At 59.8% G+C, this 24,832-nt stretch overlaps 1 protein-coding gene across 2 annotated transcripts; it reads left to right on the top strand.

The window, feature by feature from the left end:
* The first annotated feature begins 427 nt into the window (after positions 1 to 427).
* Positions 428 to 24,072, top strand: SETD1B (SET domain containing 1B, histone lysine methyltransferase). Of its 2 annotated transcripts, none has more exons than XM_075534988.1 (17): positions 428 to 665; positions 1,166 to 1,350; positions 1,573 to 1,671; positions 2,335 to 2,605; positions 4,656 to 4,768; positions 5,651 to 6,892; positions 10,576 to 11,406; positions 12,693 to 12,954; positions 13,048 to 13,373; positions 13,461 to 13,563; positions 13,728 to 14,213; positions 15,284 to 16,543; positions 17,329 to 17,495; positions 18,913 to 19,044; positions 19,133 to 19,252; positions 19,326 to 19,463; positions 21,510 to 24,072. In XM_075534988.1, the coding sequence occupies exons 2-17, from the start codon at positions 1,180 to 1,182 to the stop codon at positions 21,681 to 21,683; spliced, it is 5,895 nt and encodes a 1,964-aa protein (XP_075391103.1). In that variant the 5' UTR covers positions 428 to 665; positions 1,166 to 1,179; the 3' UTR covers positions 21,684 to 24,072. The 2 variants fall into 2 exon arrangements, with proteins under 2 accessions (XP_075391103.1, XP_075391104.1); XM_075534989.1 differs by lacking the exon at positions 428 to 665 and adding an exon at positions 940 to 1,053.
* Positions 24,073 to 24,832: the final 760 nt, after the last annotated feature.

Raw genomic sequence — 24,832 nt, 5'->3', positions numbered from 1 at the left:
GCACCCCGCACCCCAAAAATCCCAGCCCTGTCCCCCGAGTCCACACGAGACCACCTCCAGCGCTGGTAGTTTGGAAACAGTTTGGGAGCCCCTGGGCGCTCCGCGGGCGGCCGCGGCTCCGAGGGTAGCCCCGGCCTGGGGAGACAGAGCCCGGGGACACCCCCTCCCGCGCCAGCCGAGCCCCCCACCACCTAAGTCCCAGCAGAATAAATAAATTAAAAGGCCTTCCCCTCGGGGAGGGGGGAGGCAGTGTGGGAGCGCGCGAGTGAGGGGTGGGGGGCCACTGGGGCCCGGGGCTTTGGCGGCGCAGCTGCCGCCGCCGGGAGAGTGCCTGGGGAAGCGGCGAGGAAGGCGAGGGGAGGAGGAAGAGGAGGAGGAGGAGGAAGAGGAGGAGGGTGAGCGCTCGGGTCGGGCTCCTTAGCGGTGTATTGTGGGATGTGCGGCGACTGGGAGCCGAGCCTCCGCCGCCAGCCGCCTCCCGGGCACCAGCAGCAGCGGCAGCGGCAGCGGCAGCGGCGGCGGCGGCAGCAGCTCCCGGCCCGGCAGGCGCAGCGGCGGCGGTGCCTCCCCCTGCCGGCCCCCCGTCCGGCCGGCGCGGCCTCGGCTCCCGCGGGGGACACCATGTACTGGCTGGCGGCGAAGGCAGGCCGGCGCCCGGCGGGGATGTAAGCGCGGCCGGGGGAGGGAGAGGCCGCGGCTGGGCGCCCGGCAGCCCGCGCCCCCGGCCCCGGCCCCGGCCCCGGCCCGGGCAGGCGGGCGGGCGGGCAGGCGGGCGGGCGGGCGGCGCCAGGCCTCTGCGAGCCGGGCCGAGCGAGCGAGCTCCACGCCGGGAGGGCGGGCGGGCGAGCGGCCGGACACCACGGGCCGAAGCCCGCGTCCTCCGGGCGCCCCCGGCCCCGCCAGCCCGCACCGGGGGCCCCCGGGACCCCCTCGCTGCCCCCCGAAGACGGTGGCCGAGCGGGCGGGCGCTTAATTCTCCCGGAAGGCTCTTCGAGCTCTCCGTTCTTATTTTTTGGGGGGAGCCCGCGAGACAGCGCCTTTCGGGGCGCGCTGGTAAGGTGGGAGGGGGTGGGGGCTGGACGATTGGATTATTTCGCCTGTGTGGAGGAGCGGCCGCCGCCGCCGCCGCCGCCGGCGCAGACGACAACAACTTGCTGGTTTTCAGGTTGGGTTAACGGCATGGAGAACAGTCACCCCCACCACCACCACCAGCAGCCCCCGCCGCAGCCCGGCCCTTCGGGCGAGAGGAGGAACCACCATTGGAGAAGTTACAAGTTGATGATTGACCCGGCTTTGAAAAAGGGGCATCACAAATTGTACCGCTACGATGGGCAGCATTTCAGCCTGGCGGTGAGTAGCCGGCGCGCCTCCCCGCCACCCCCACCCCCGCCATGCCCGATCCGAGGGGCCCAAGGGGCCCGGGGATTCCCCCTCCCGACCATGGGGCCAACTGTCAGCCGGCTCCCGGGACCTGGAGTTTGACAAGTGCCTGGTGTAAGGGGTCTGGCCCCCGACCCCGGGCAGTGGGAGCAGCCCGCCCATTCGGGGACACCCCCCCATCACTCCCCACAGATGTCCAGCAACCGTCCGGTGGAAATTGTGGAGGATCCCCGGGTGGTCGGCATCTGGACCAAAAACAAGGAGCTGGAGCTGTCGGTGCCCAAATTCAAGGTAGGGACCCCTCCCCCTTCTCCCACGGCCCCTCTCCGCTGGCCCCCACCCGCGCCCTCCCTGAGTTCGAAAATAACGCCAGTCCTGACCGAGCCCGGCCGGAATCTGAGTTCCCGCCGCCTGGCAGGAAAGTTTGGGCTGGGAGAGAGAGTGCTGCCCAGAGGGGTGTCCCCTCTCTGCTACTGTAAACAGAGGAACATTGGGGAAACTGTAATCAAGGCTGGGATACAGTGTCCTGCCTGCCCCGCTGGGGGCTCCGGGTTCCCTTCTGGCCCCTGCCGGCCCTGGACTCTCTCTGTCCAGGGACCCGCCCCCCTTCTCTGTCCCGGGATGGGAAGGGGACAACTTCTTAGCCCAGGGGTCACTCCTGGCTGGGCAGAGGAGAGGTGAGCCCAGAATGGAGTTGGGGGTGGGGAAAGAGAAACTGTTTCTTTTTCCCCTTTCCTTCCGAACCCTGAGGACTTCCACGTTCCAAACGATTTAATCCTCCGCTTCTCGGGCCCGCCCGCGTGCATTTCTTTTTTTTCCGCGGAATTTTTTTTCTCTTTTTTTACCCTTCATTGTTTTCAACGCGGGAGCGAGTGGGGAAGGTTGTTTTCCCATCGGTTTCAAAGCCCTCCAACCCCCCCTCCCCACTTCCTTCGACGTCCCTGTCCCTGCCAGATCGATGAGTTCTACGTGGGCCCGGTGCCTCCGAAGCAGGTGACATTTGCCAAGCTGAATGACAACATCCGAGAAAACTTCCTGAGGGACATGTGCAAGAAGTATGGGGAGGTGGAAGAGGTAGAGATTTTGTACAACCCCAAAACCAAGAAGCACTTGGGCATCGCCAAGGTGGTCTTTGCCACGGTCAGGGGCGCCCGGGAGGCTGTCCGGCACCTGCACAGCACTTCGGTCATGGGCAACATTATCCACGTGGAGCTGGACACCAAGGGTGAGTAAGGCTGCCCGGGCCTACCCGCCAGGAGGCGCCCAGGAGGCCTGCCAGGTGACCCCAGCCCCCTCCCTGAATTTTATGTCCCCCACCACCGTCACCACAACCTGATTATCATTATTTATTTTTGTGGGCCCCCTCCCCTCCTGAGGGCAGAGTCACGTGGAGCTAAATGTGTTGTCTGTTGCTAGGAGACAAGCTGTAATTTACCAAATGTACCGGGTCCTTGGCCACTGCACCCCGGGGGACCATGCAGAGGCTTCCCCACTGCTGACACCCAACGGGCCCCTCAGCCCCTGTGGCCACCACTTACACTGTCCCAGGGCTGCAGCCTATGCTGGGGAGGACGCAGCGTTTGTTTATTTTGCGCGGGGTACTGAGGGAGTGTGCTGGGTGCCTTTAACCATGGAAAGAGAGGCCCCTGGGCTCAAAAGCAGGTCTTTAGGAGTTCCCAGAGTGTCCCAGCCCCCAACCCCAGTCCCGTTCTATCCCTAACCCATCCCCAGTCCCCAGAAGCTGCAGCCAACCTGGGCCCAGAGTGTTGTTTCATTGATAATGTTCCCGAGCAGGGCTGGCTGCTCTGGGTGTTGGAGGGCTGACACGGAGTCTTCCCTCCTCTCTCTTAAAGAGACAGCAGCACCTCCCCTGCGCGGGATCTCCGTTGGCTGTGCAGCTGCAGGGAAGTGGGCTGGGGAGGCTGTGCCTTCCACCGCAGAGGCCCCTAGACCCCTCCTGGACCCTGCCTGCTGTGGCTTGGCCCAGGGTCTACCTGAGCCCTCTTCAGGGAAGTTCGTCCCTGCCAGAGGTGGAAGTTACAAAGCCTGCTGGCTGAAGTGGAACAGAGGGCCAGGCTGCTCTGAGGACCCTGCTGTGGCTGGGCAAGCACTGTGGGTGGCAGAGCCCCCTGGGGTCCCTGGGAAGTCCCTCCTGGGAAGGCCTGGGTTGGGTAACTTCCAGGGGTTTATGAAACCTGGGATTGGGGGGACTCTTGGCACCTCCAACCCTCCCTTGTTTGCTCTTAATAATTAATGCGTATTGATTTAGTCTCTGACTGGGCCACGTGCCCTGGAGGAACCTGCCAGCCGACCTGGTTCTGTGTCTCCTCAGGATACAGGCCCACAGTCAGCCCCTGGTGCCCCCACTCTGCCCACCCCCATGGCCCTCAGCCTCAGCCTCCATCTGGGGAGGGGTACTGACATGGGACCCTGGAACCTCTGGGGAGCTGCATTGATTTCTCCCTGAGAGTCGACCATGAAGACTCCGCCCCTAACACACGCACCCTCTGCTTAAAGAGCAGCCAGCTTGCACCAAAATTTCATTTCTGAAGGGGGAAAAAAAAGGCCCTCGGAGACTGCCAACAAAAGTTTGTGTTTCAAGAAAGAAAGAGATCAGTAAAGTGTAGCTCCAGGAATGCGCTTCTTTGCATATGTAAGCAGCCTTGCCCAGGCTCTATAAATACTGATGAGGGCCCCCTGGGTCTAGAAAGCCTGTGCTAGGAGAGCCTCCCCAGCCAGGGGTAGCGCTGCCCCTCCCCTGGGGCCCCCACCTGGCCACAGGCCTGTGGGGTTCACAGTAACAGGGGTGCTAGAGTGTTTTGAACTCTGCTGGGTACCCGGCCCCAGCCCGCTCAGCAAACTGTCACTTCTGTGTCCCCTTTGTGTCAATGGGCTTCCCCCTTCTTTCACTATCAATCCCTGACTTGTTAGCAGGAAGGCAGAAGGAAGGGGGGGGTGGAGTCCTGCCCCTTCTGTAGCTGCCTTGGCCCAGGGAGGGGGGGGGCTGGGGAGTAGAGGGAGTAGGCGTCGGTGTTTCTGGATGTGAAAGTGTTACATTCTCAGGATCAGAAATGTAGCGGCAGAACAGCTGCCTGAACAGAGGAGGATGGAGCAACTAGGAGGGGTGGGTTTCAGGTCAGGACCCACAGCTTGCTTTTTCCTTAGGCCTCAGGAACCCTCCATCACCTCAAAGATGGCCAAGCAGCCGGGAGTCTCAGGAGGGGGGCGGCCATCCTGGGACCTCACTGCTCCTCCTTTCCCTGTCACTCCCCTAGGGGAAACACGTATGCGGTTCTACGAACTGCTGGTCACTGGCCGCTACACGCCCCAGACCCTCCCAGTAGGTGAGCTGGATGCCGTTTCTCCAATTGTGAATGAGGCCTTGCAGGTGGGTGTCTCTTTCCCCTCTCCCCCCAGCTTCCTTGGCTTAGAAAGGGAGCTGAGCCTGGCTACGCCCACCCCTAGATCATGGGGTGAGCATGTTTTCCCAGCATCCCCTTCCAGCATGGCTCCCCTCAGTGGGCCCTGCCTCCCAGCATCCTGTGTACTCCTCCCCTCCTGCCCCCAGAAAGTACAGTTTTGGTTCTCCTCTTGGTCTTGGAGCAAGCCTGCCCCCTTACCTACTCACAGCCCCCCCAGGACGACCCTCACCTGGGGTTGCTGCTTTTTATCCCAGCCTCTTGACCTGCCGCCCTTGGGAGGAGGTTTTCCCCGAAGGAAGCGCCTTTCCTGGGTGCCTCTCATCTAGGTGGTTCACTCAGCACCACTCCTGTGGCCCCTGCTTGAACCTAGAATCCCGCCATGGGAAAGGAAGGTCCTTCCCTAAGAGTTCTTCCATTTACTCTGTGGCTGGAAGTCTCCTTTTCTGGTTCTCTGGGACCCCCAACCCTCCAGGTTCTTGGCAGATCATTGGCTGCCTCAAGATAAGAGTAAGTCTAGGGCCCTCCCAAACCCATCCCCAAACCCACTGCCCTCGGTTCCATTCCCTGTAGGGCATCTTCACAGCAGTAAGTGGGCACATGGGTCTCCCAACAAGGGGCTGGGGAGTTTGAACCGCCTACCTTCTGCTTAGCAGCGAAGTGCTTCGCTGCCGAGCCAACAGGGCTTCATTCTGTCCTGATTCCATCTCTTTAAGGCCTCTTTGCCCTCGCTCTAGCCTTCAGTTCAGGAGTTCCCTGGCAGCCAGGGAGGGAAGGGAAAGCAGCCCCTTTCCATTGTATGTTTCTCCCGGTGATCTCACGTCTGTCTCTCTCGCCCTTTCTCTCTACAGTTGTCTGATGCCCTGAAGCGTCTCAAGGATGGCAGCCTGTCTGTGGGCTGTGGCTCTGGCTCATCCTCTGTCACCCCCAATAGCGGAGGGACACCCTTCTCCCAGGACACGGCTTATTCCAGCTGCCGTCTAGATACTCCCAACTCCTATGGACAGAGCACGCCGCTCACACCCCGCCTGGGCACCCCCTTCTCGCAGGACTCCAGCTATTCCAGTCGCCAGCCCACACCCTCCTACCTCTTCAGTCAGGACCCCACGGTGACCTTCAAGGCCCGACGCCACGAGAGCAAATTCACGGACGCCTACAACCGCCGCCACGAGCATCACTATGTCCACAATTCTCCAGCAGCAGTGGCGGTGGGGGCCACGGCAGCCTTCCGGGGCTCCTCTGACCTTCCGTTTGGGACAGTCGGCAGCAGTGGAAGTAACAGTGGCCCCTCCTACAAGGCCCAGCCACAGGACTCAGCCACCTTTGCCCACACTCCACCGCCTGCCCAAGCAGCCCCAGCGCCTACTCCTGCAGTGACCTTCAAGTCGGCCTTCTCCCCCTACCAGACCCCAGCCCCCTCTTTCCTGCCTCCCCCAGAGGAGCCCACCTCCACGGCCACCTTTGGGATCCATGAGAGTGGGGAGTTCCGCAGGGCGCCTGTACCTCCGCCCCTGCCCCCCGCCGAACCAGTGGCCAAGGAGAAGCCAGGCACCCCACCTGGCCCCCCACCCCCGGACACCAACAGCATGGAGCTGGGTGCCCGGCCCACCTTTGCCTGGAGCCCCGAACCTTGCGACAGCCCCGGCACACCCACGCTGGAGTCATCGCCCACGGGGCCTGAGAAGCCCCACGATAGCCTGGACTCTCGCATTGAGATGCTGCTGAAGGAGCCACGCACCAAACTGCCCTTCCTGCGGGAGCAGGACTCAGACCCCGAGCTGCAGCTGGAGGGCAGCCCCATCTCCTCCTCCTCTTCCCAGCTCTCCCCGTTGGCCCCCTTCTGCACCAACTCCCAGCCCGGCTTCCGTGGCCCTACGCCACCCTCTTCGCGTCCCTCCAGCACCGGCCTAGAAGACATCAGCCCCACACCGCTGCCTGACTCTGATGATGATGACGAACTGGACCTCGGCCTGGGGCCTCGGCCTCCACCCGAGCCAGGACCCCCAGACCCTGCTGGTCTTCTGGGCCAGAAAGGCGATGTGGCCTTGGATCTAGCTGGCGACAGGACCCCCACCTCAGAGAAGATGGACGAGGTACTGCCTGCCATGTCTATCCATCTCTGCCTGAGATTGGTTTTGCCGGTCTTGTGTCTCCTGCTTCCCCCTCGCAACAGTAGCTGGGGTAACTAGCAGAGGCGCAGGATCGAGAAGACAGGGGAGACCAGCCCAGCAGATAGGATGCCAAGGGCAAAAAAGCCACTGCCATCGATTCGCTCATAGAACAGAGGGGGATTTCTCTGCAGGTTTCTGGGGCTGAAAACCTTTACTCCAGCATACAGCCTCTTTCTCCCATGAGCAGCTATGTTAGGTTCGAGCTGCTGGACTTTTGGTTAGTGACATTCTGCATAACCAACTAGGGCTCGTAGAGAATAAAAGAGATGAAAATAAGTACTGGGGTTAGGCTTGTATAGCTGGTTTGGCTCTGAGCTCCCTGGGAGCCAGGGCAAGAAGGGGAAAATGGCCCGGTCTTCTTGCTCTCCTAGCTAGGTCAGAGAAGTCAGTGTTTGCTCAGGAGAGATTCTGACTTGAGCTGCTCCCAGAAGATTTAGCGGAGACCTCAGAATTTGGGGTGCTGGTCCTGGGTTTATCTGTGGGTGGTCTGGGGGGTGGTCAGGAGCCCTAGATGGTGGTGTTCCAGAGACTGGTGTCCTCTGAGGAGAGGGGAAACCAGGATGGGTGGGGAGGGTATAGGGTTGTGGGTCTTCTCTCACCCTGGCTCCTGAAGGCAAGGCCGAGAGAGAGCCATAGCTAGAGGCTGGTGAGGTTGGCAGTCTCCCAACTAGACCTCCTCTGGAGTCTTACTACCCAACATCCAGGAAGTTTCAGGGTGAGGGGCTGGGACCCCTTGTACCCTGCCATATGCCTGTGGAGGCAGGGTTCAGCCATCGTGCTGGTCTACCCTGAGCCTTGTAGAGAGCACTGGGTTCGTGTCCAGGAGGACCCCAGTGGGCAAGAGCCCCAGGGTCTGGACAGAGCACCATGCCCCTGTGGGTGGCCACATGAGGCCCTGGGCCCTTTGATTCAGCCGCCTTGGCTGCCTCAGGGAAGAACAGGGAGGACCTTGGCCTGCTTGAGAGGGGGCTGCAGGTGGCCGGGCTGCAGGTGGCCAGGCTGCTGGGGTGGGGAAGGGGGTGGTAGGATGCTTGCCTCCCTGAGGTAGGGAAGTGGGTTATGGCCTCTAGGCAGGGGTGGGGACAGGGGGCGGGAGGGGGATGGTGACAGGTGTGCAGAACCGGAGGGCTGTCGTCTCGCTCTGCTATTCCCCTACCTTCCAAGCTACCTTGAGTCGGGGACATTTTAATGTTGACCAGTTGGTGGCCTAGAGTAGCCAGAAGAGTCTGTGACACCATGTCCCTGTTGGGAAGGAGACTCAGGCCCACAGAGCTGGGGGTTTGGAAGAAACCCTTGGAGCTGAGCTACTGAGAGCGACCAGGCCGGCCCACGGGAGCCCCCTGCTGGCGGCCGAGAGAACAGCACCTAGGTTCCTGGGGACAGGTGGGGGACCAACCAGAGGGAGCATCCACGAGGCCCCAGACTAGATGAGGAGCCAGCCAGAAGCAAGGGGGCGGGACCGAGGCAGGGGCGGGGGGTGGGGTGGGGCTGAGTCGATGAGGTGATCATTCACTTTCTTCAAAGAGGGAAGCTGGTTGGAAACTTTAGCTCCAGACATGCCACTTATTGGTTATGTGACCTTGGGGAAGGCATTTCCCTCTCTGGGTCTCAGTTTTGCACCCTGTCAAATGGGGTGGTGAGAGGACTCTGAGCTGGCTCCGGGCCTGGCCGCCCGGCACTAAAGGAAGGCTAGTTCCCGCAGCTGGGTCCCACCCCTGGTCCTGGGTCCCACCCCCAGCTTGCGGGCTGGAAGGAGGGGCCAAGGCAGGGGCAGGACCGGAGGGCCTGGGGCTGCTTGTGATTGGCTGGCTGTGGAGGGCTGGGTTAACCCTCTGTGTTCTGAGTGCCCTTTGTGGAAGTGCTGGCTACTCATCCATCTCCTAGCCTGTTGAAGAGACTCGTTGAGCCGGTCCTTGCCTCTCTCTGCTAGCTAGCGCGTGCGTGCGTGCGTGGGTGCGTGTGTGAGAGAGGAGGGGTGTGTGTCCATGATGTAGGTGTTTAAGATTACGTGTATTAGGAATGTGTAGGTGTGTATAAATGGGGTATGTGTGTGTACGGGCTTGGGGTGAGAGTTGTGTGTAAAGGGTGTGGGTGTATGGTGTGGGTGTGTGAGAAGACTGTGTGCAAGGAGTGTGTGTGGGGGGGAGGGGAGGACAGACAGGCAAGGGCCAGAACTTCTTGTTCTCCGTTTCCCTCTCCACCCACTCCTGCTGGTCTGAGCCTGGCACCCCTCACTGCACACCCTTTTGTTCCGCTGCCCAGCCTGCCGTAGTGACTCCGCCAGGGGGCTGGGCTTGAGCTACCGCTCCAATCTGCGCTGGGGACTCCTCCCCTGAACACACCCCCTTTGGCTTCCAGCTCCACCTCCGTTCAAGCTGCTTGTACTCAGCGCCCCAAAGTTAACCAAGAGTCAATCATCCTGACTCCTCCCTCTCCCGTCCTCCAGCCTGGGTGACCAGTGGCGTGCCCCCCACCCCCTTAACTGCAGTTCACTGGCTACAGTGCTGAGGGCACAGTGCAGCCAGAGCCAGTAAAAACCTGGTTTACTTCATGAGCCCTCAGGGCCACCAAGCACACCTGTTTGGTTGTCACCTTCTCAAAGCACAGGCAGGAACCCTGGCCCCTCCTCTTCTCAGTTGTATGGCCTGAGGCAAGTTTCTTAAACTATCTGCCCCCCAATCTTAATCTGTATTTATGGAGGTGGTAGACCTACTCCATAGGGTTAATCTATGCAAAGCAACCGAGTTAATGTATGTAAAGCGCAGAGAACAGGCGTGTGCTAACTCCCTTTGGCCACATAGGTACGCATCCACCGTGGGTCCCTACCCCATTGGCCTAAGCCATTAGAGACCCAAGATGCCATTAGTGGTTCATGATGGATTGGGCTTCAAAACATTATCATCATCCCAGTGTTCGTATGTTTAAGATGCCTCGGTGAATACAGACGTGTTGCTCCTGTTTTTCCACACTGAACTAGGACAAGCGCTTCACCAACTAGCATTAGATGTGAAAGACGCCTGACCGTTGGGGCTTTGTACACATTTGACTCCACGACCGACGTAGGGACCCCTGGTCACAATCCATCATATGATACTTGCACGGCACCCTCATCTCAGGACACCCCATTTCACGGCACATGCCAGGGGCATGAGTGGCGCAGGACTGTATTGATATGGGTATCTCTGAGCACAGTTTGGATCAGCTTCCATCTGCATGCTTGGTCTTCTTCCTCCCTCCTCCTCGTGCTGTGTGGTTCTCCTTGCACCCTCCGGCCGCTGCCTTCTAGAAGGTCAGTTGATTGAGGACCCGGGGTTGTGCCTGCCTTGTTCTCTGTGGTTGGCATGCAGGAGGTGCTGAGTGAGTAACGTTGGGTAAATGCAAGAATCTTCACGAGATGGGTGCTGTTATCCTCTAGACGCAGGTGCAGAAACGGAGGCTTGCTGAGGTTAAATGACTTGCCGAAGGCCACGTGACTGGCTGGGTGGGAACTGACCTGTAAGGACAGAGCTCTGGTCATGAGCAGACTCTGAGAGCTGGCTGCTGATCTCCCTGCCTGTTCTGAGGATGGGCGCTCCAGAGCTCACCCTACCCTGTTCTCCCCGCAGGGCCAGCAGTCATCAGGCGAGGACATGGAAATCTCAGACGATGAGATGCCCTCGGCCCCCATCACCAGCGCCGACTGCCCCAAGCCCATGGTGTTGACCCCAGGGGCTGCGGCTGTGGCGGGCTCTTCTGTGCTGGCCCCCAACCTGCCGCTGCCCCCACCCCCCGGCTTCCCGCCGCTGCCCCCACCACCGCCCCCACCACCACCGCAGCCTGGTTTCCCCATGCCACCGCCCCTTCCACCACCGCCACCACCGCCACCCCCAGCCCACCCAGCTGTGAGCGTGCCCCCACCACCTCTGCCGGCACCGCCACCCCCCGGCGTGCCGCCCCCACCCATCCTGCCGCCGCTGCCTCCATTCCCTCCAGGACTGTTTCCTCTGATGCAGGTGGACATGAGCCACGTGCTGGGTGGGCAGTGGGGCGGCATGCCCATGTCCTTCCAGATGCAGACTCAGATGCTTAGCCGTCTGCTGACTGGCCAGGGCACCTGCCCCTATCCACCTTTCATGGCAGCCGCAGCTGCAGCCGCCTCTGCCGGGCTGCAGTTCGTCAATCTGCCCCCTTACCGGGGCCCCTTCCCCCTGAACAATGCCGGCCCTGGCCGAGGACAGCACTGGCCCCCCTTGCCCAAGTTTGACCCGTCGGTGCCACCCCCGGGCTATGTGCCCCGGCAGGAGGACCCTCACAAGGCCACAGTGGACGGCGTCCTGCTGGTGGTGCTCAAGGAACTCAAGGCCACCATGAAGCGGGACCTCAACAGAAAGATGGTGGAGGTGGTCGCCTTCCGGGCCTTTGACGAGTGGTGGGACAAGAAGGAGCGCATGGCCAAGGTGGGTGTTGGGCATCCCAGGGTCGGGCACAGAGCAGGAACCCTTGAAGGCACGTACCTGGTGGCACTGCTGCCTATACCCCAGGGTGACGTGAACAGCACCCTAAGGATCCTAGTAAGCCACACTGACTCATTACCCACCCTGAGTCCTGATAACTGCACTCACTCAGTACCTGGGAGCCAGACGTGGTGCAGGGGGTTAAGCATTGGGGGTGCCACCTGGCAGGTTGTCAGGGGAGATGAAGCCTTCTATTCCCATAAAGAGGGACAGCACTGGAAACCCACAACAGCAGTCCTACCCTGCCCTATGGAGCCGCTGAGTCACCATCCACTTGACGGCAGCGGGTTTGGTTTACGGGACTGGCACTAGCCACGGGTCGTACCCCATACCCATCCATGGCCAGGATGACCACAGGGGACAGTGTGGTCACGTGCCCCTTCTGCCACCCCTGAAAGTTCTTTTGGGTCTGCTCACTCCATGGATAGGAGACCTTTGGATCTCGGTCCTGCAAAGAGCCTCTCTTCAAACCAGGAGGGTTTGCTCCTTAGCTGTTGTTCAGCACATTAATAAGTCACCTGTGACTGCCCTCTCTCTCTGTCATTGCCACTGGGTGCTGCCCAGTTAGTACCAACAAGCCAGTGGCCTGCAAGCCCCTTCCAACCCCTGGCAACCCCAGTGTGATGGGATAGAAACGTACCCTCGGGAGCTGAGCTCCTGGGCGATCGCTAGGCCTACCTGCCGAGGTACCGGGGGTGTGGGGAGAAGAGTCCTGAACCTCCAACCATCAGGGATTCCAGGAAATTAATACCAAGCCCACTGCCGTCAACCCTCGGAGGCAGGGTGGTGCTGCTCCAGAGGGTTGCGAAGGCTCTCGGTATTTATGGGAGCTGCTAGTGGGTTTGAGCCACTGACCTTGCAAACTTCCAAGATGGAAGAGCCAATCCCGCCCCTCACCACAATTTAAAAAAAGAAACAAAATTCAAAGCCATCCATATCTTTACCACCGAATGAAATCGCCATCATCTGAATGGCCCGTCAAGGTTTCTCAGTTGTGCTTGAGAGGCACATGTACATCCCCAAAGAGCTGCCTGTGGCTTGCGAGCCCTGCTTTGCCAGCCCCTGGTCTAATGTCCACATTTTACAGATGTGGGGAGGTTGAGGGCAGGGAGGCATCATGGGAGTGCGGGATGAGTCCCAGACAGAGTGTGCAGGTGATGGTGGTTGGTCGCGGTGGAGAGAGGCTCCAGGAGTCACCATGGAGACCATGCCCTTTCTCCCTCACCCAGGCCTCGCTGACACCCGTAAAGTCAGGGGAGCACAAGGACGAGGACCGGCCCAAGCCCAAGGACCGCATCGCTTCCTGCCTGCTGGAGTCATGGGGCAAGGGCGAGGGCATGGGCTATGAGGGCCTGGGCCTGGGCATTGGGCTGCGCGGGGCCATCCGCCTGCCCTCCTTCAAGGTCAAAAGGAAGGAGCCACCGGACACCGCCTCGTCGGGTGATCAGAAGCGGCTGAGGCCCTCCGCCTCCATCGATGAGGGCGATGAAGGTCTGTCCCCTGGCCCATTTCTGGGTGCTGGCCCTGTTTCCACCTCCCACCCCCCGCTCAGTTCTGAAACCCCTTCTACTCTCGTCTCTCCAGAGCTGGAGCGGGACCGGGACATGACGGACACCCCCTGTGAACTAGCCAAGCGTGACCCCAAGGGTGTGGGTGTTCGGCGGCGGCCAGCACGGCCCCTAGAGCTGGACAGTGGGGGAGAGGAGGACGAGAAGGAGTCTCTGTCTGTGTCCTCATCGGCGTCGGGGTCCTCATCCTCAGGGTCCTCCACGAGCTCACCTTCTTCCTCGGCCTCGGACAAGGAGGGGGAGGGGCAGGAAAGCACGGAGGAGGAGGCAGAGGAGGAGGAAGGGGAGGAAGGCCCCAGGAGCCGGCTCTCCTCTTCCTGCACATCCTCCACATCAGGGAAGGTACGTGCTGCGGCTGAGGTGGGAGGCCTGGGCACATGAGGGGCCAGGTCGGGGACTCAACGGGCCCTGCATCCCCCTGTCTCCCAGGAGGACGACGGCGAAGACAGTGACAGCCCAGAAGAGTCTGAGGATGAGGAAGATGTGGCCCGGTCGCAGGCCAGCGAGAGAGAGGAGCCCGACTCAGATGGAGGTGAGTGGGGCAGGGGTGGGTTCAGCTAGGCCAGGCTGGGAATGTTAGCTCATTCCCGCATATGTGCGCGCACGGGCATGCACACGCGAGCCAGAGAAACCTTGGGTGGGGGGTCTGGTGTGAGGAACACACGGCAAAGCGAGCCCTTGTCTGTCCCCACCCAGAAGAGACAGTGAGCATCGCCACTTCCAAGCCGGACACAGACTCGTCCAGTGAGTCATCCGAGTCTTCTGGGTTTGAGTCCAGCTCCGAGTCCTCGTCCGATTCCTCGTCCGAGTCCTCAGAGGATGAAGAGGAGGTGCCTGTGGAGGAGGAGGAGGAGGAAGAAGAGGAAGAAGAGGAGGTGGCAGAGGAGACCAGGGCCCCTCCTGCCCCTGAGGACTTGGAGGAAAACATGGAGGAAGCACCGATGGCCACAGGGCTGCCTGCCAGGGAGCCCTTGGTCCTGGAAGAGGAGGTGGACATTGAGGTGGAGGATGAACCCCCTGCGAAGCCCACCCCCATGCTGGAGGGGTCCCCGGTGCCTGCGGACATTGAGGAGGACCCCAAGGAGCCAGGCCTGGCCCAGGAAGGGGTCATGTTGCTGTCTCCAGAGCCTGCCCCTGAGGAGCGGGAAGCCAAGCCCCCATCGCCTCTCGAACCCACCCCAGGTAACACCCCACCAACCCAGAAATCCCATAACTAGCCCAGGTCTCCGACCCCTTGTCTGTTGGGGTCTGTCTGGGGCAGGGGATAGAGTAAGTGCTGTGTGAGGTGCCACCTGCTGGGGACACACCACACAGACACGGAGAGGACAGTGTGTCACAATTCCCAATGCCACTGTGACCTGGGTTGATTCTTGGGCCACTGGCCCCATGAGATGCTACTGAGAAAGGGAGTGAGTGTCCCCATCATTTCAGGGCCGGGGGTGACAACCTCACTCCTTTGTTGGGTGAGTGTCGTCCCAGAGCACCCACTAAAGGCACAGCACGGCTGGGGCACCCCAAGTTCTGAGTTTCTCACGCCCATTGACTCTAATCAACACAAGTAGCCCCAGGTGGATAGTACTTGTGCCTCTACAGGAGAAGCCTGTGGCCATTCGGCCTGGGAGCTGCGTCTTTGAACAGAGGCTCTGGCTTCTGCTGCCCTCTTGTGTCTCCAAGGCTGGCTGGGGTTCCAACAAGGGGCCAAACTGCCCCTGTGGGGCTCACGTTCCAGGCGGGGTACCAGGGGCCAGAAGAAAGGCCGTGGGGGTGCCGACCAGCCTGCGGCAGAGACTTATTGGAGTGATACCAAACTCCCTGCCATTGAGCGGAAGCCGACTCATAGCAATGCATAGGGAGAGAGAAAGTTTCCAAGACTAACTGGTTACAGAAGTAGCAAGCCCTGGCTTCCTCCCAAGGAGCGCCTGGGGGTTTTGAAGTGCAGATCTTGCGGATTACAACCCAATGCCTAACCACTAAGCCACCAGGGCTCCTTTATCTCCCAGGAGCCCAGTTTTTCTCAGCCCCACCCCTCCACTGGGAGTGCTGTCCCTGGGTAGGAGCCCTGCCTCCTGGGTCCAGTATGTTTGGCTGGTGTTTACTCAGCACCTTTTGTGTGCTCCCCCTGGGCTGGGTGTGAACCATCGGTGAGAGGTTCAGCCACTGAGACTTGCATGGGTTGGAGGCCTTGCCCAGCAGGGCCCGGGGCTTGTAGAAACACCGCAGTGACCCTTGACTTTCTCCCCATTTCTCTACAGAGAATGACCGGCAGGCAGAGCCCGAGCTCCCGACAGTGCTGTCGTTGCCCCCGCAGCCACCTCTGCCTCCCCCCCGGCCATCCCGACCACCCAGCCCACCACCAGAGCCCGAGGTCCCAGAACCCCCACCCCCACCTGTCCCCCTGGAGCCTCCCCCTGAGGAGCAGCCCCCACGCACACCAGGCCTCTGTGGCAGCCTGGCCAAGTCGCAGAGCACAGAGACAGTCCCGGCCACGCCGGGCAGGGAGCCCCCGCTCTCGGGGGGCAGCAGCAATCTGTCTCTAAGCTCCCCTCAGGTGCCTGGCAGCCCCTTCGCGTACCCGACCCCCTCCCCAAGCCTGAGCAGCGGGGGCCTCCCGAGGACACCAGGCCGGGATTTCAGCTTCACGCCCACCTTCCCTGAGCCCGGCGGGCCTCTACTGCTGCCCGTCTGCCCCCTCCCGGCTGGACCAAGGGACGAGCGGGTCGGGCCCCTGCCCTCCCCCGTGCTCCTGGAGGCTGGCTTGCCGCTGCCCTTGCCCCTGCCCCTGCCCTTGCCCCTGGCGTTGCCCGTGCCCGTCCTACGGGCACCATCTCGGGCCCCCACCTCCCTGCCCCCCCTGCTGCCTGCCCCAATGGTGCCCTGCCCAACGCCCATCAAGAGGAAGCCGGGCCGGCCCCGGCGATCCCCACCTGCAGTGCTCTCTCTGGACGGGCCCTTGGTCCGGCCGCCAGGGCCCACCTTGGGCAGGGACCTTCTGCTCCTGCCCAGCCAGCCACAGACCCCCATCTTCCCCAGCACCCACAACCCCCGTGCTGTGACCCTGGACTTCCGGAACGTGGGGATCCCTGCTCCCCCACCACCGCTGCCCCCCCAGCCGCCGCCACCCCCACCACCGCTGCCTGTGGAGCACGCCAAGCTACCCTTTAAGGAGCTCGAGAACCAGTGGCCCTGTGAGGCCATCCCCCCCGGTTCCCGGGGACGCGATGAAGCCACCGAGGAGGACATGGAGCTGGCCAAGGGGCGGGGGCCATGGCGCCGGCCGCCCAAGAAACGCCACGAGGACCTGGTGGGGGGCGAGGCCTCGCCCGAGCTCTCCCCCCCGCAGCCCCTCTTTCGGCCCCGCTCAGAGTTTGAGGAGATGACCATTCTGTACGACATCTGGAATGGCGGCATCGATGAGGAGGACATCCGCTTCCTGTGCGTCACCTACGAGCGGCTGCTGCAGCAGGACAACGGCATGGACTGGCTCAACGACACCCTATGGGTCTACCACCCCTATATCCTGCCCAGGGCCCGGGGCCGTGGTGGGTTGAGGTCCAGACCCTCCAGTCACCAGTCTGCTCCCATCAGGGACCACCGTTCCGGAAACCCCACGCGGCAGGTCCACTCTGCCCAGTAGGGTCACCGTGGGTCGCCACCCACTTGACGGCAGTAGGTCTGCTTTCGTAATTGATTTCTGTCCTTTGGAGTAGAGATATTGTGTGCCCTTCATGCTTATCTGGGCCCCGTCTCCCCGTCTATAGCAGCTCAGTGGTACTGGTGACGGTGAGAATCCTCTCTAGTGAGCACCTTTGGGGGACCCATCTCAGCCCCAACAGTGGGCTCACTGTCTAGCACCACCTGTCCTGGTTACAATCCTCACAACAGCCCAGTGTGGGGAGCCACAGGTCACAATCTCCATTTTACATACAAGGCACCTGGGGCTCACGGAGAGGGTGTGAACCGCGTGAAGTCACGCGGCTATTCATTGGAAGCCCGGCAAACCTGCCCCGAGAGGCTGGGCTTTCCTGTGGCCTCACCCCTGTGAGGTTGGAGCTGCCATCACCCCACGGTGCCAAACTAACTTCCCGAGCCCCTCCTGTGAGTCAGGGTCTCAGGCACGTAGTCACTAGCACCCCTAGTCTGCAGATGGGGACACAGGCAGAGAGTCAGGGAGAAGCACACCCACAGCCATTGGAGGACCTTGACTGGAGGGCAGCCACCCATGGGTGGGCATGAGTCTCAGGAAGGACTTGGGGGAGGGGCTCTTTCAGTGTCTGTGTGGCCCTTGACGCCTGCCCACCCACCAGCCTCTCTTCCGCCAAGAGGAAGAAGAGGGACGACGGGCTCCGGGAACACGTGACGGGCTGTGCCCGCAGTGAGGGCTTCTACACCATCGATAAGAAGGACAAGCTCAGATACCTCAACAGCAGCCGGGCCAGCAGCGACGAGCCCCCCACAGACACCCAGGTACCACTCGCGGAGGGGCCGGGGTGGGGCAGCCAAGGGAAGACTTAGCCTCTCACCCCAGAGGCTCACATCTGAGGCTGACAGTCATCAGGGGTCATCAGCAGAGAATTGCATCCCAAAAGGTTTGTGTATATCTTCAGTGAAAGTTTAAGCAGCCAGTGGGGTGGCCCCTTCTCTCTGAGGATTCTGCCCTGGTGGTTCCATGTCTGGTACTCTAGTTTCCCTCCCCCCGCCCCCGACTTCATTCATTCACGACTCTTATTTTTTTTCATGGCTTTTTAACAAGATGTAATGTCTGTTTTGCGGTTGCCGAGAACAGACATGCCCCAGTTGAACCATCCCTCCCTGTAGGTCCTTGGCCTTGTGCCTCCGTTCTCAGCCTCCTTTTCCAAGCGCTGCCTCCTTAGATGCTTCTCTGACCTCTCAAGTCACCGGTGTCCATGTGGGTGGTTCTTAAAGGAGCACAATGCTGAGGGCAGTCTTTCTTTTCTTGTAAGCCAAACTGTTGGCTTGGTTTTAAGAAGCCTTTAGGAGGGCTATTTTTGGTGTAAGGCTTTCAAAGGATCTCAGGGAGGTGGTGTCAGGGGTATCGAATTGGAAGCCCAGTCTGTTCATAGGAAGTTCTGCCTGACCGAGCACCTGTGTCGAGGGCATGGTGCCGGGCACTAACTGGTTGTGCAGCCGTGAACAAGACCCCTTCCTTGCCCTCGGGGAGTCGGATGGTAGTCAGGGCTTGGCAGTCACCCAGTGAGCTAGCAAAGACCTGTTTGCAGGTAGAGAAGGACAACTAAGCAGGAGATGACGGGGTTGGCCCTTGGCGAACCTTGGGGCCTGGGTGCGCTGACTTGCAGCCAAGTGGTCACAGAGGGCCCTGTGGGAGTCGGACCCCAAGGGAGGGGTGACAAGAGTTGAGAAGGATGTCAGTGAGAACTTGACTAGGAACAGGACGAGCGCTCACTGAGATTCCCAAGTGCTTGGTGGTGTGAGGAAGGCCATTGTGGCTGGCACCTCCCATAGGGCCATGGTGACAAGGCCAGGCCTGTGACCCTCACCCCGCCCTGGCTGCTGTGTAGGGTCAGTAGCCGAGGTCCCTAGAGGAGAGGACAGTACAGTTGCTCCAGTTGTCCAGGAGGGCGGTGGGATGGGCTCCACCGGGGTGGGGGGACTGGGGGGGGCAACGCGGGCTGCATTTGAAGGGGCCTGACTCGGGTGCAGTGCTTATCAAGAGACGCAGGGACGGCCCCCAGTCTGGCTCAGAGGGCTCAGTCACTTAAGCCCTAACAACGGAAGGAAGAAAGAACACCGTCTGGACGCTTTGGGTTTGGGGACTGGTGAACATGTGGAATGGCCTGGCCCACAGATCCACAGGGACAGAGCCTGGGAGAGGGACCAAAGGGGTGTCCCTCTGTCCACACAGGGCATGAGCATCCCAGCACAGCCTCACGCCTCCACGCGGGCCGGCTCAGAGCGACGTTCAGAACAGCGCCGCCTCCTGTCCTCCTTCACCGGCAGTTGTGACAGCGACCTGCTCAAGTTCAACCAGCTCAAGGTAAGGCAGAGTCCCTGTTTCTCCCCCTCCCCAACCCCCGCCAAAACCCCCGAGGCCAGGGCTCACCCCATCCCTCCTCTCCTTCCAGTTCCGGAAGAAGAAGCTCAAGTTCTGCAAGAGCCACATCCATGACTGGGGCCTGTTTGCCATGGAGCCCATAGCAGCCGACGAGATGGTCATCGAGTATGTTGGCCAGAACATCCGGCAGGTGGGTGCTGGCCACCTGGGGTGGTGGGGGCAGGAGCGGCACAGCCAGCCCTGACACCCGTCCCCGCCACCAGGTGATTGCCGACATGCGGGAGAAACGCTACGAGGACGAAGGCATCGGCAGCAGCTACATGTTCCGGGTGGACCACGACACCATCATCGATGCCACCAAGTGCGGCAACTTTGCCCGCTTCATCAATCACAGCTGCAATGTGAGTCCCCAGCCCGGAGCTGCCCTGCCCTCACCTCAGGGGGCACAGAGGATGGTGACAGGGTGGTGGGGGGCAGTGAGGCCTCTCACGAGAAGCTTCCGTCCTCGGAGTTCCTGTTTCCCATCTGTCCAATGGGCACAAGGTGGCCAAGAAGTGGCTGACTTCATCAGTCTCCAACTCTGGAGGCCCAGCCCTGACACCTGCACCATCTAGATACCCGGTGATGTGGTGCTGGGTGTGCCACCAAGGGGATTGCCCCGTTCTCTCACGCACGCTCTGCCCCCGTTCTGCGCAGCCCCTGTGGATGGGGGTGCTGGGGAGAATGGGGTGGTGCAGGGGCCAGGCCAGCACAGGGGCAGACACCGTGGGCTGTGGGCACCTAGTGAGTGATCTCAAGTAAGTTACGTAAGGAAGTGTTCCTGCCCTGGACAAGCAGCCAGGACAGCAGGGGGTTGTGAGCACGGAGCGTCAGTTCTTGCAGGTCCTCTGCTGACGGGAACGTGTGCTTAGCAGGGGTTGGTCCTGGACGGCCTCCCTGCAGCTCGGACGGTGGTGAGGTCTGAGAGAGGAGAGGTGAAGCAGCCGGGACTGGGGCAAGTGCTCTGGCCCACATGGAGAGCCCGCGGAGTTAGGGATGGTGAGGAGGAGCAGGAAGGCGCCCCAGGCAGGGGTGGAAGGATGAGGCTCGGGTTCATGCGAAGCCACCAGGTTGCTCAGGCTTGTAGTCTGAGGGACGGCGCAGACAAGTCTCCTCAAAACCAAGGCAAGCCACAGGGACTGCAGTGGGTGACGGATCTACTCTTCTTCCCCAGGGGTTTCCCTGGCCGCTGGGCCGGGGCAGGGCTTTCTCAGGCTAAGGCTGCCAGTCCAGGTGACCAGAGCTGGCCTTTACTCTTGACTGGGGGCAGCAGAGGGAGGGACAAGTGGACAGAATTGAACAGTCCCTTGGAGGGACATGGGGGTGGCCGAGCTGCGGCTGGCGCTCCCATCTGGGGCTTAGGACCTCAAGGCCAGGTAGACATCCTGGCTTTGAGCTTCTGGAGTCTAGGGTTGAGTTTAGTGAGTCAGGGACTGATGCAGAGTTGCCAGGTGAAGAAACTGAGCAGGGACTGGGCTGTTGGTGTTGTGGACCCCCTCAGACCACATGCAGGACCGCATCCCAGTAAAGCTCCACTGACAATGGCTGCTGGGTCTCAGAACTCAGGCCCCTGGAGCAGAGGTGCCCCGGGGGTGTGGTGGGCTGTGCTTTGGGCTGCTGAACATTGTAAAGCAGGATTCTCCACCTTCCTCATGCCTCAACCCTTTAACACAGTTCCTCATGTGGTGGTGACCCCCAACCATAAAATTATTTTCATTGCTACTTCATCACTGTCATTTTGCTACTGTGATGAATCGGGCGACCCCTGTGAAAGGGGTTCGACCCCCAAAGGGTTGCGACCCACCGGTTAAGAGCCACTGTTGTAAAGGTTTATTTACAGCCTCAGAAACCCACGGGGGCAATTCTACTCTGTCTTTGGGTCACCATGTGGGACTCCATTTGCTAACAGTGAATTTGGGGCAAGAGGGGTGTTGGTTCAGAATGAAGAATGTGGGCAATCTACATGGAAGTAGAAGCCCTGGAAGGAACTTGTCGCCTTGGTTACTGTTGTCAACAATGCTGTCCAAGCAGATCAGGTGCCCTGTTGGCATCGTGGGGTTACATGCTGTGCTGTTCACCATAAGGTCTGCTGTTCAAATCCTCCAGCTGCTCTTTAGGAGCAAGATGAGGTTTTCTGTTCCCCTAAAGATTTACCACCTTGGAACCCCAAAGGGGCAGTTGGGCTCTGTCCGGCAGAGTTGGCTGGGACTCAGAATTGACTAGATGACAGTGAAGGGGGCTTTCTGGCTATGGATCAGGCAGAGAGGGAAACAGAGGCATAGAACAGGGACACAGCAAAGCTCTCACAGCAAGGCTTCCCCTGGGGCCCTAGGGCTGGAGGTGGCAGAGGGCCTGGGTGGGGCCAGCAGCTCACTCACCCCCCCCTCCTGCCTCCCTGCCTCATGCAGCCCAACTGCTACGCTAAGGTGATCACTGTGGAGTCACAGAAGAAGATTGTCATCTACTCGAAGCAGCACATCAATGTCAACGAGGAGATCACCTACGACTACAAGTTCCCCATCGAGGACGTCAAGATCCCCTGTCTCTGCGGCTCTGAGAACTGTCGGGGGACCCTCAACTAGGTCCCGGCCAGTGTCAAACACGAAGGATGGCAGCTGTTCTCAGGGCCCCGCCAGGGACACCCCCCCCCAGGCCTGGCCCACCGCCCAACCCATTTCAGGTGCTGTCCCTCCCCAGAGGCCTCGCCAGGGCCCGGCGCCCCCAACACTACCCCAGGACCCCAGCAGTTCCTGCTCCCACAGCGGGAAAGGGCTTTTCCGTCCGTCCCTCTGTCCATCCGTGTGGCTTTTGTTTTCAGACGTATTCCTTGCCAGGTGTCCCGTCTGACTCCCACGGCACCCCATCCTGCCCTGGCCTCTCTCCTTCCCACCTCTCCTCCATTTTTCACTGTTTCCTCTCTTCCCCATCTCCATCCCCGGCCCCTTCTGTGAATGCTGCTACGTTGTCTTGTCTTCTATTTTCTTCTTCTTCATAAGAAACAACTTTTTAACCATTGAAATGTGAAGGCAGAATCAGAGAGAGGGGGGACTCCCAGCAGGGTGGCCAGGCAGGTGCTGAGAAGGGAAAGGAGGGGTTGAGGAGTTGGGAGACGACCTCAGAAACACTACGTGCCCAAAAGGCCCCCTGAATCAGTGAGGAGAGGACCCCACACCTTCCCCTGGACCCCTCCCAGGCCTGTTCCTTTCTGGGCAGCCAAGCTAGGCCCAGGCAGGAATGGCCTTTTGGAGCTTGGTTCTCTCTGCCACCCTACTCTCCGGCATCCCAACCCCCCCCCACTCCCACCCCCAAACCTTGGGTTCAATGTTTACTTTCTCATTCAAATGCCAGCAAGGACAGAACCCCTCCCCCGCCCGTCCCCCCTCCCCCCCCCCAGACCCCAGCAGCAGAGGGAGGTACTAGGTCTCTGCTTTCTCCTGCCCTGGCCCTCACCTGGGCCTGAGGGCGCTGTCTAACAGCTTACAGTGTGGCATTTAGTTTCTGTTTCATGAGCCTCACACTGGTCCCTGCTGGCAGCCCTGCCCCCCAAACAGGCCAGTGGGTATTTATTTTCAGAGCGCACAGGTCATTTCTCCCAGAGAAGAGAAAAAAATCTAGACAAGATTTGAAAACACCCATCTCTCGGTTTTCTATCTACAAATTGCCCTCCCCACCTACCTGGTACCCCACCCCCCCATGCCCCACCCCCACCTTCATCCTCTTCAGGGTTATTTCCCAGAATCTTATCCAGCTATCTTTTTTTTTTTTTTTTTTGGTGCGTGTATAAAATCACAACGAAGGGAAAAAAGACAAGTGGATTTTGGAGGTTCAGACCCAACTTCTGTATGCCGGCTGCCAGTGGACTCTCTCTGGGGACATTGTTTCTTGTGGAAACATGTGGGGAAACGTTTAGTGCTCCTTTCTTTGTATGGACTTTGGGAAAACGACACACACACATACACACACACACAGAGGCAAGCCGCCCCGAACCCCAGAAGGCAGCGCAGGCGTGTAAATAAGGACTGTCGCGACCAGGAGTCGACCTCCCACGTCCTCCGCGGAGCCGGCCGCCCGTCACAGCGGATGCTGGCGGCCTGCGCCTGGTATCTCGGCTTGTGTCAAGCTTGTTATCATGTAAATTCTGTACAAAGAATTGTTATTTTTCTCTTTGGCTTTTGTTTTGTTTTTTTCCCCCCCCTCCTGTCGTTGTTTTTCGTTGTTTGGTTGTTGCTCTTCCTTTCGCCACTGCTTCGCGCAGACGGAGTCAGCGGCTGTGAGGACACAGCGGGGACGCGGCGCCACCTCTCTCTTCCGCGGGCTGCCCTTCTGCCTAATTGTACACCCGGAGGAATATTTATTTTTCACTCGAGGAAATGCGTAGCTGGCGAGACGGCGGACTTAAGTTATTTTTAGCGGCCCCCAAGGGGCTGTCTCATTGGATCCCAACCATCACCTCCTTACCCCCCCCAAAAAAAAGGGGGTGGTGGGAAGGATGAGAGGAAACAGAGACCCCCTCACCCAACATTCAGGCTCCTGGCTCACTGGAGCTGTATGTTCTTGAGGGAGAGCCAGGGGAGGGGAGGGCACCCTCTCCTGAGGAGCCCCACCACACCCCAAGATGGTTTGCAGTCATTCAGAAATGTGTTGCCTTCTCACCCACCACCCAACCCCCTTTTAATCCTTTTGTTTTCATTGAACAAATCTCTGCTTTTGAAGAGTTGGGGGTTTGCTTTTCCTTTTTTTAAAGTCTTGTGCCCCCTCTTTCATTTACACCTCCCCCCCCACCGCAAAGAAGAGAAACAATACGTTTTAGGGACGTTTGTGCATATATACTCTGTCATCCGTATGTAACTTGTTTTGAAAAGAAGTGTTTCCGTTGTGGGTGTGTCTTGCTGTAAATATTTGTTCATATTTTTGTGAATTCAATACTATGTACCATTGTATTATAGTAACTTTTATAAAGCAAACCATAAATATACTGACTTTTCTTACGGACACGCCGTCTCTCTTGCTCTCCTCTCTCCCCCTCCTCCTCTCTCCTTTCTTCCACGGATGGAAGGGTGGCATGCCTTCTAGGCAGCAAAGGTGTGCCTTCATTCTGAACCTGGGCCACCTCAGTGGACAGGTGAGGCCACTTTTCAGTGTCCATTCTAGAATTTTTCTTAAAAATCAGAGATGCATAATACCTCTAAAGGCCTGCGATTGAGGAGGCAGCACCAGGGACCCTCTTGCGAAGTAGTACTTGGCAAGGTGGTTTATGAAAAAGGCACAACCCTTAGGAAGGTGGCCCCCCTCTGGTCTGCACTTGGGCCCAGCGCAGCTGGCTGAGAAGCAAATACAGCTTGGGACCTGGCAGAGTGGTGACCCTAGTAGGTCGCAACTCTGAGGAGGGGCCCACACTGTCCACACTGCCCCTGAGCCACACTGCAGCATAGCACAACAGAAAAGATGCCACCCTTCATTTCATACCCAAACCAAACCCACTGCCATTAAGTTGGTTCCTGCTCCTAGCCACCCTATAAGGGCAGAAAAGGAATCCTCCCCCCCCCCCCAGGGGCTATAAATCTTGATGGCAGCAAATCACCTCATCTTTCTCCCACAGTGCAGCTGGTGGATTTGAACTGCTGACTGCAGAGAACAACCCATCATATAACCTACTATGCCACCAGGGCACCTTTTCATACTAATGTATGAATTATACCATGAGAGCATTTCCCCCAGTCCAATCAGCTAA

Source organism: Tenrec ecaudatus, chromosome 16, assembly GCF_050624435.1.
Source record: "Tenrec ecaudatus isolate mTenEca1 chromosome 16, mTenEca1.hap1, whole genome shotgun sequence".
NCBI classification, from domain to species: Eukaryota; Metazoa; Chordata; class Mammalia; order Afrosoricida; family Tenrecidae; genus Tenrec; species Tenrec ecaudatus.
The sequence above is the reverse complement of the archived record's forward strand: the minus strand, read 5'-3'. Positions and strand labels throughout refer to the sequence as shown.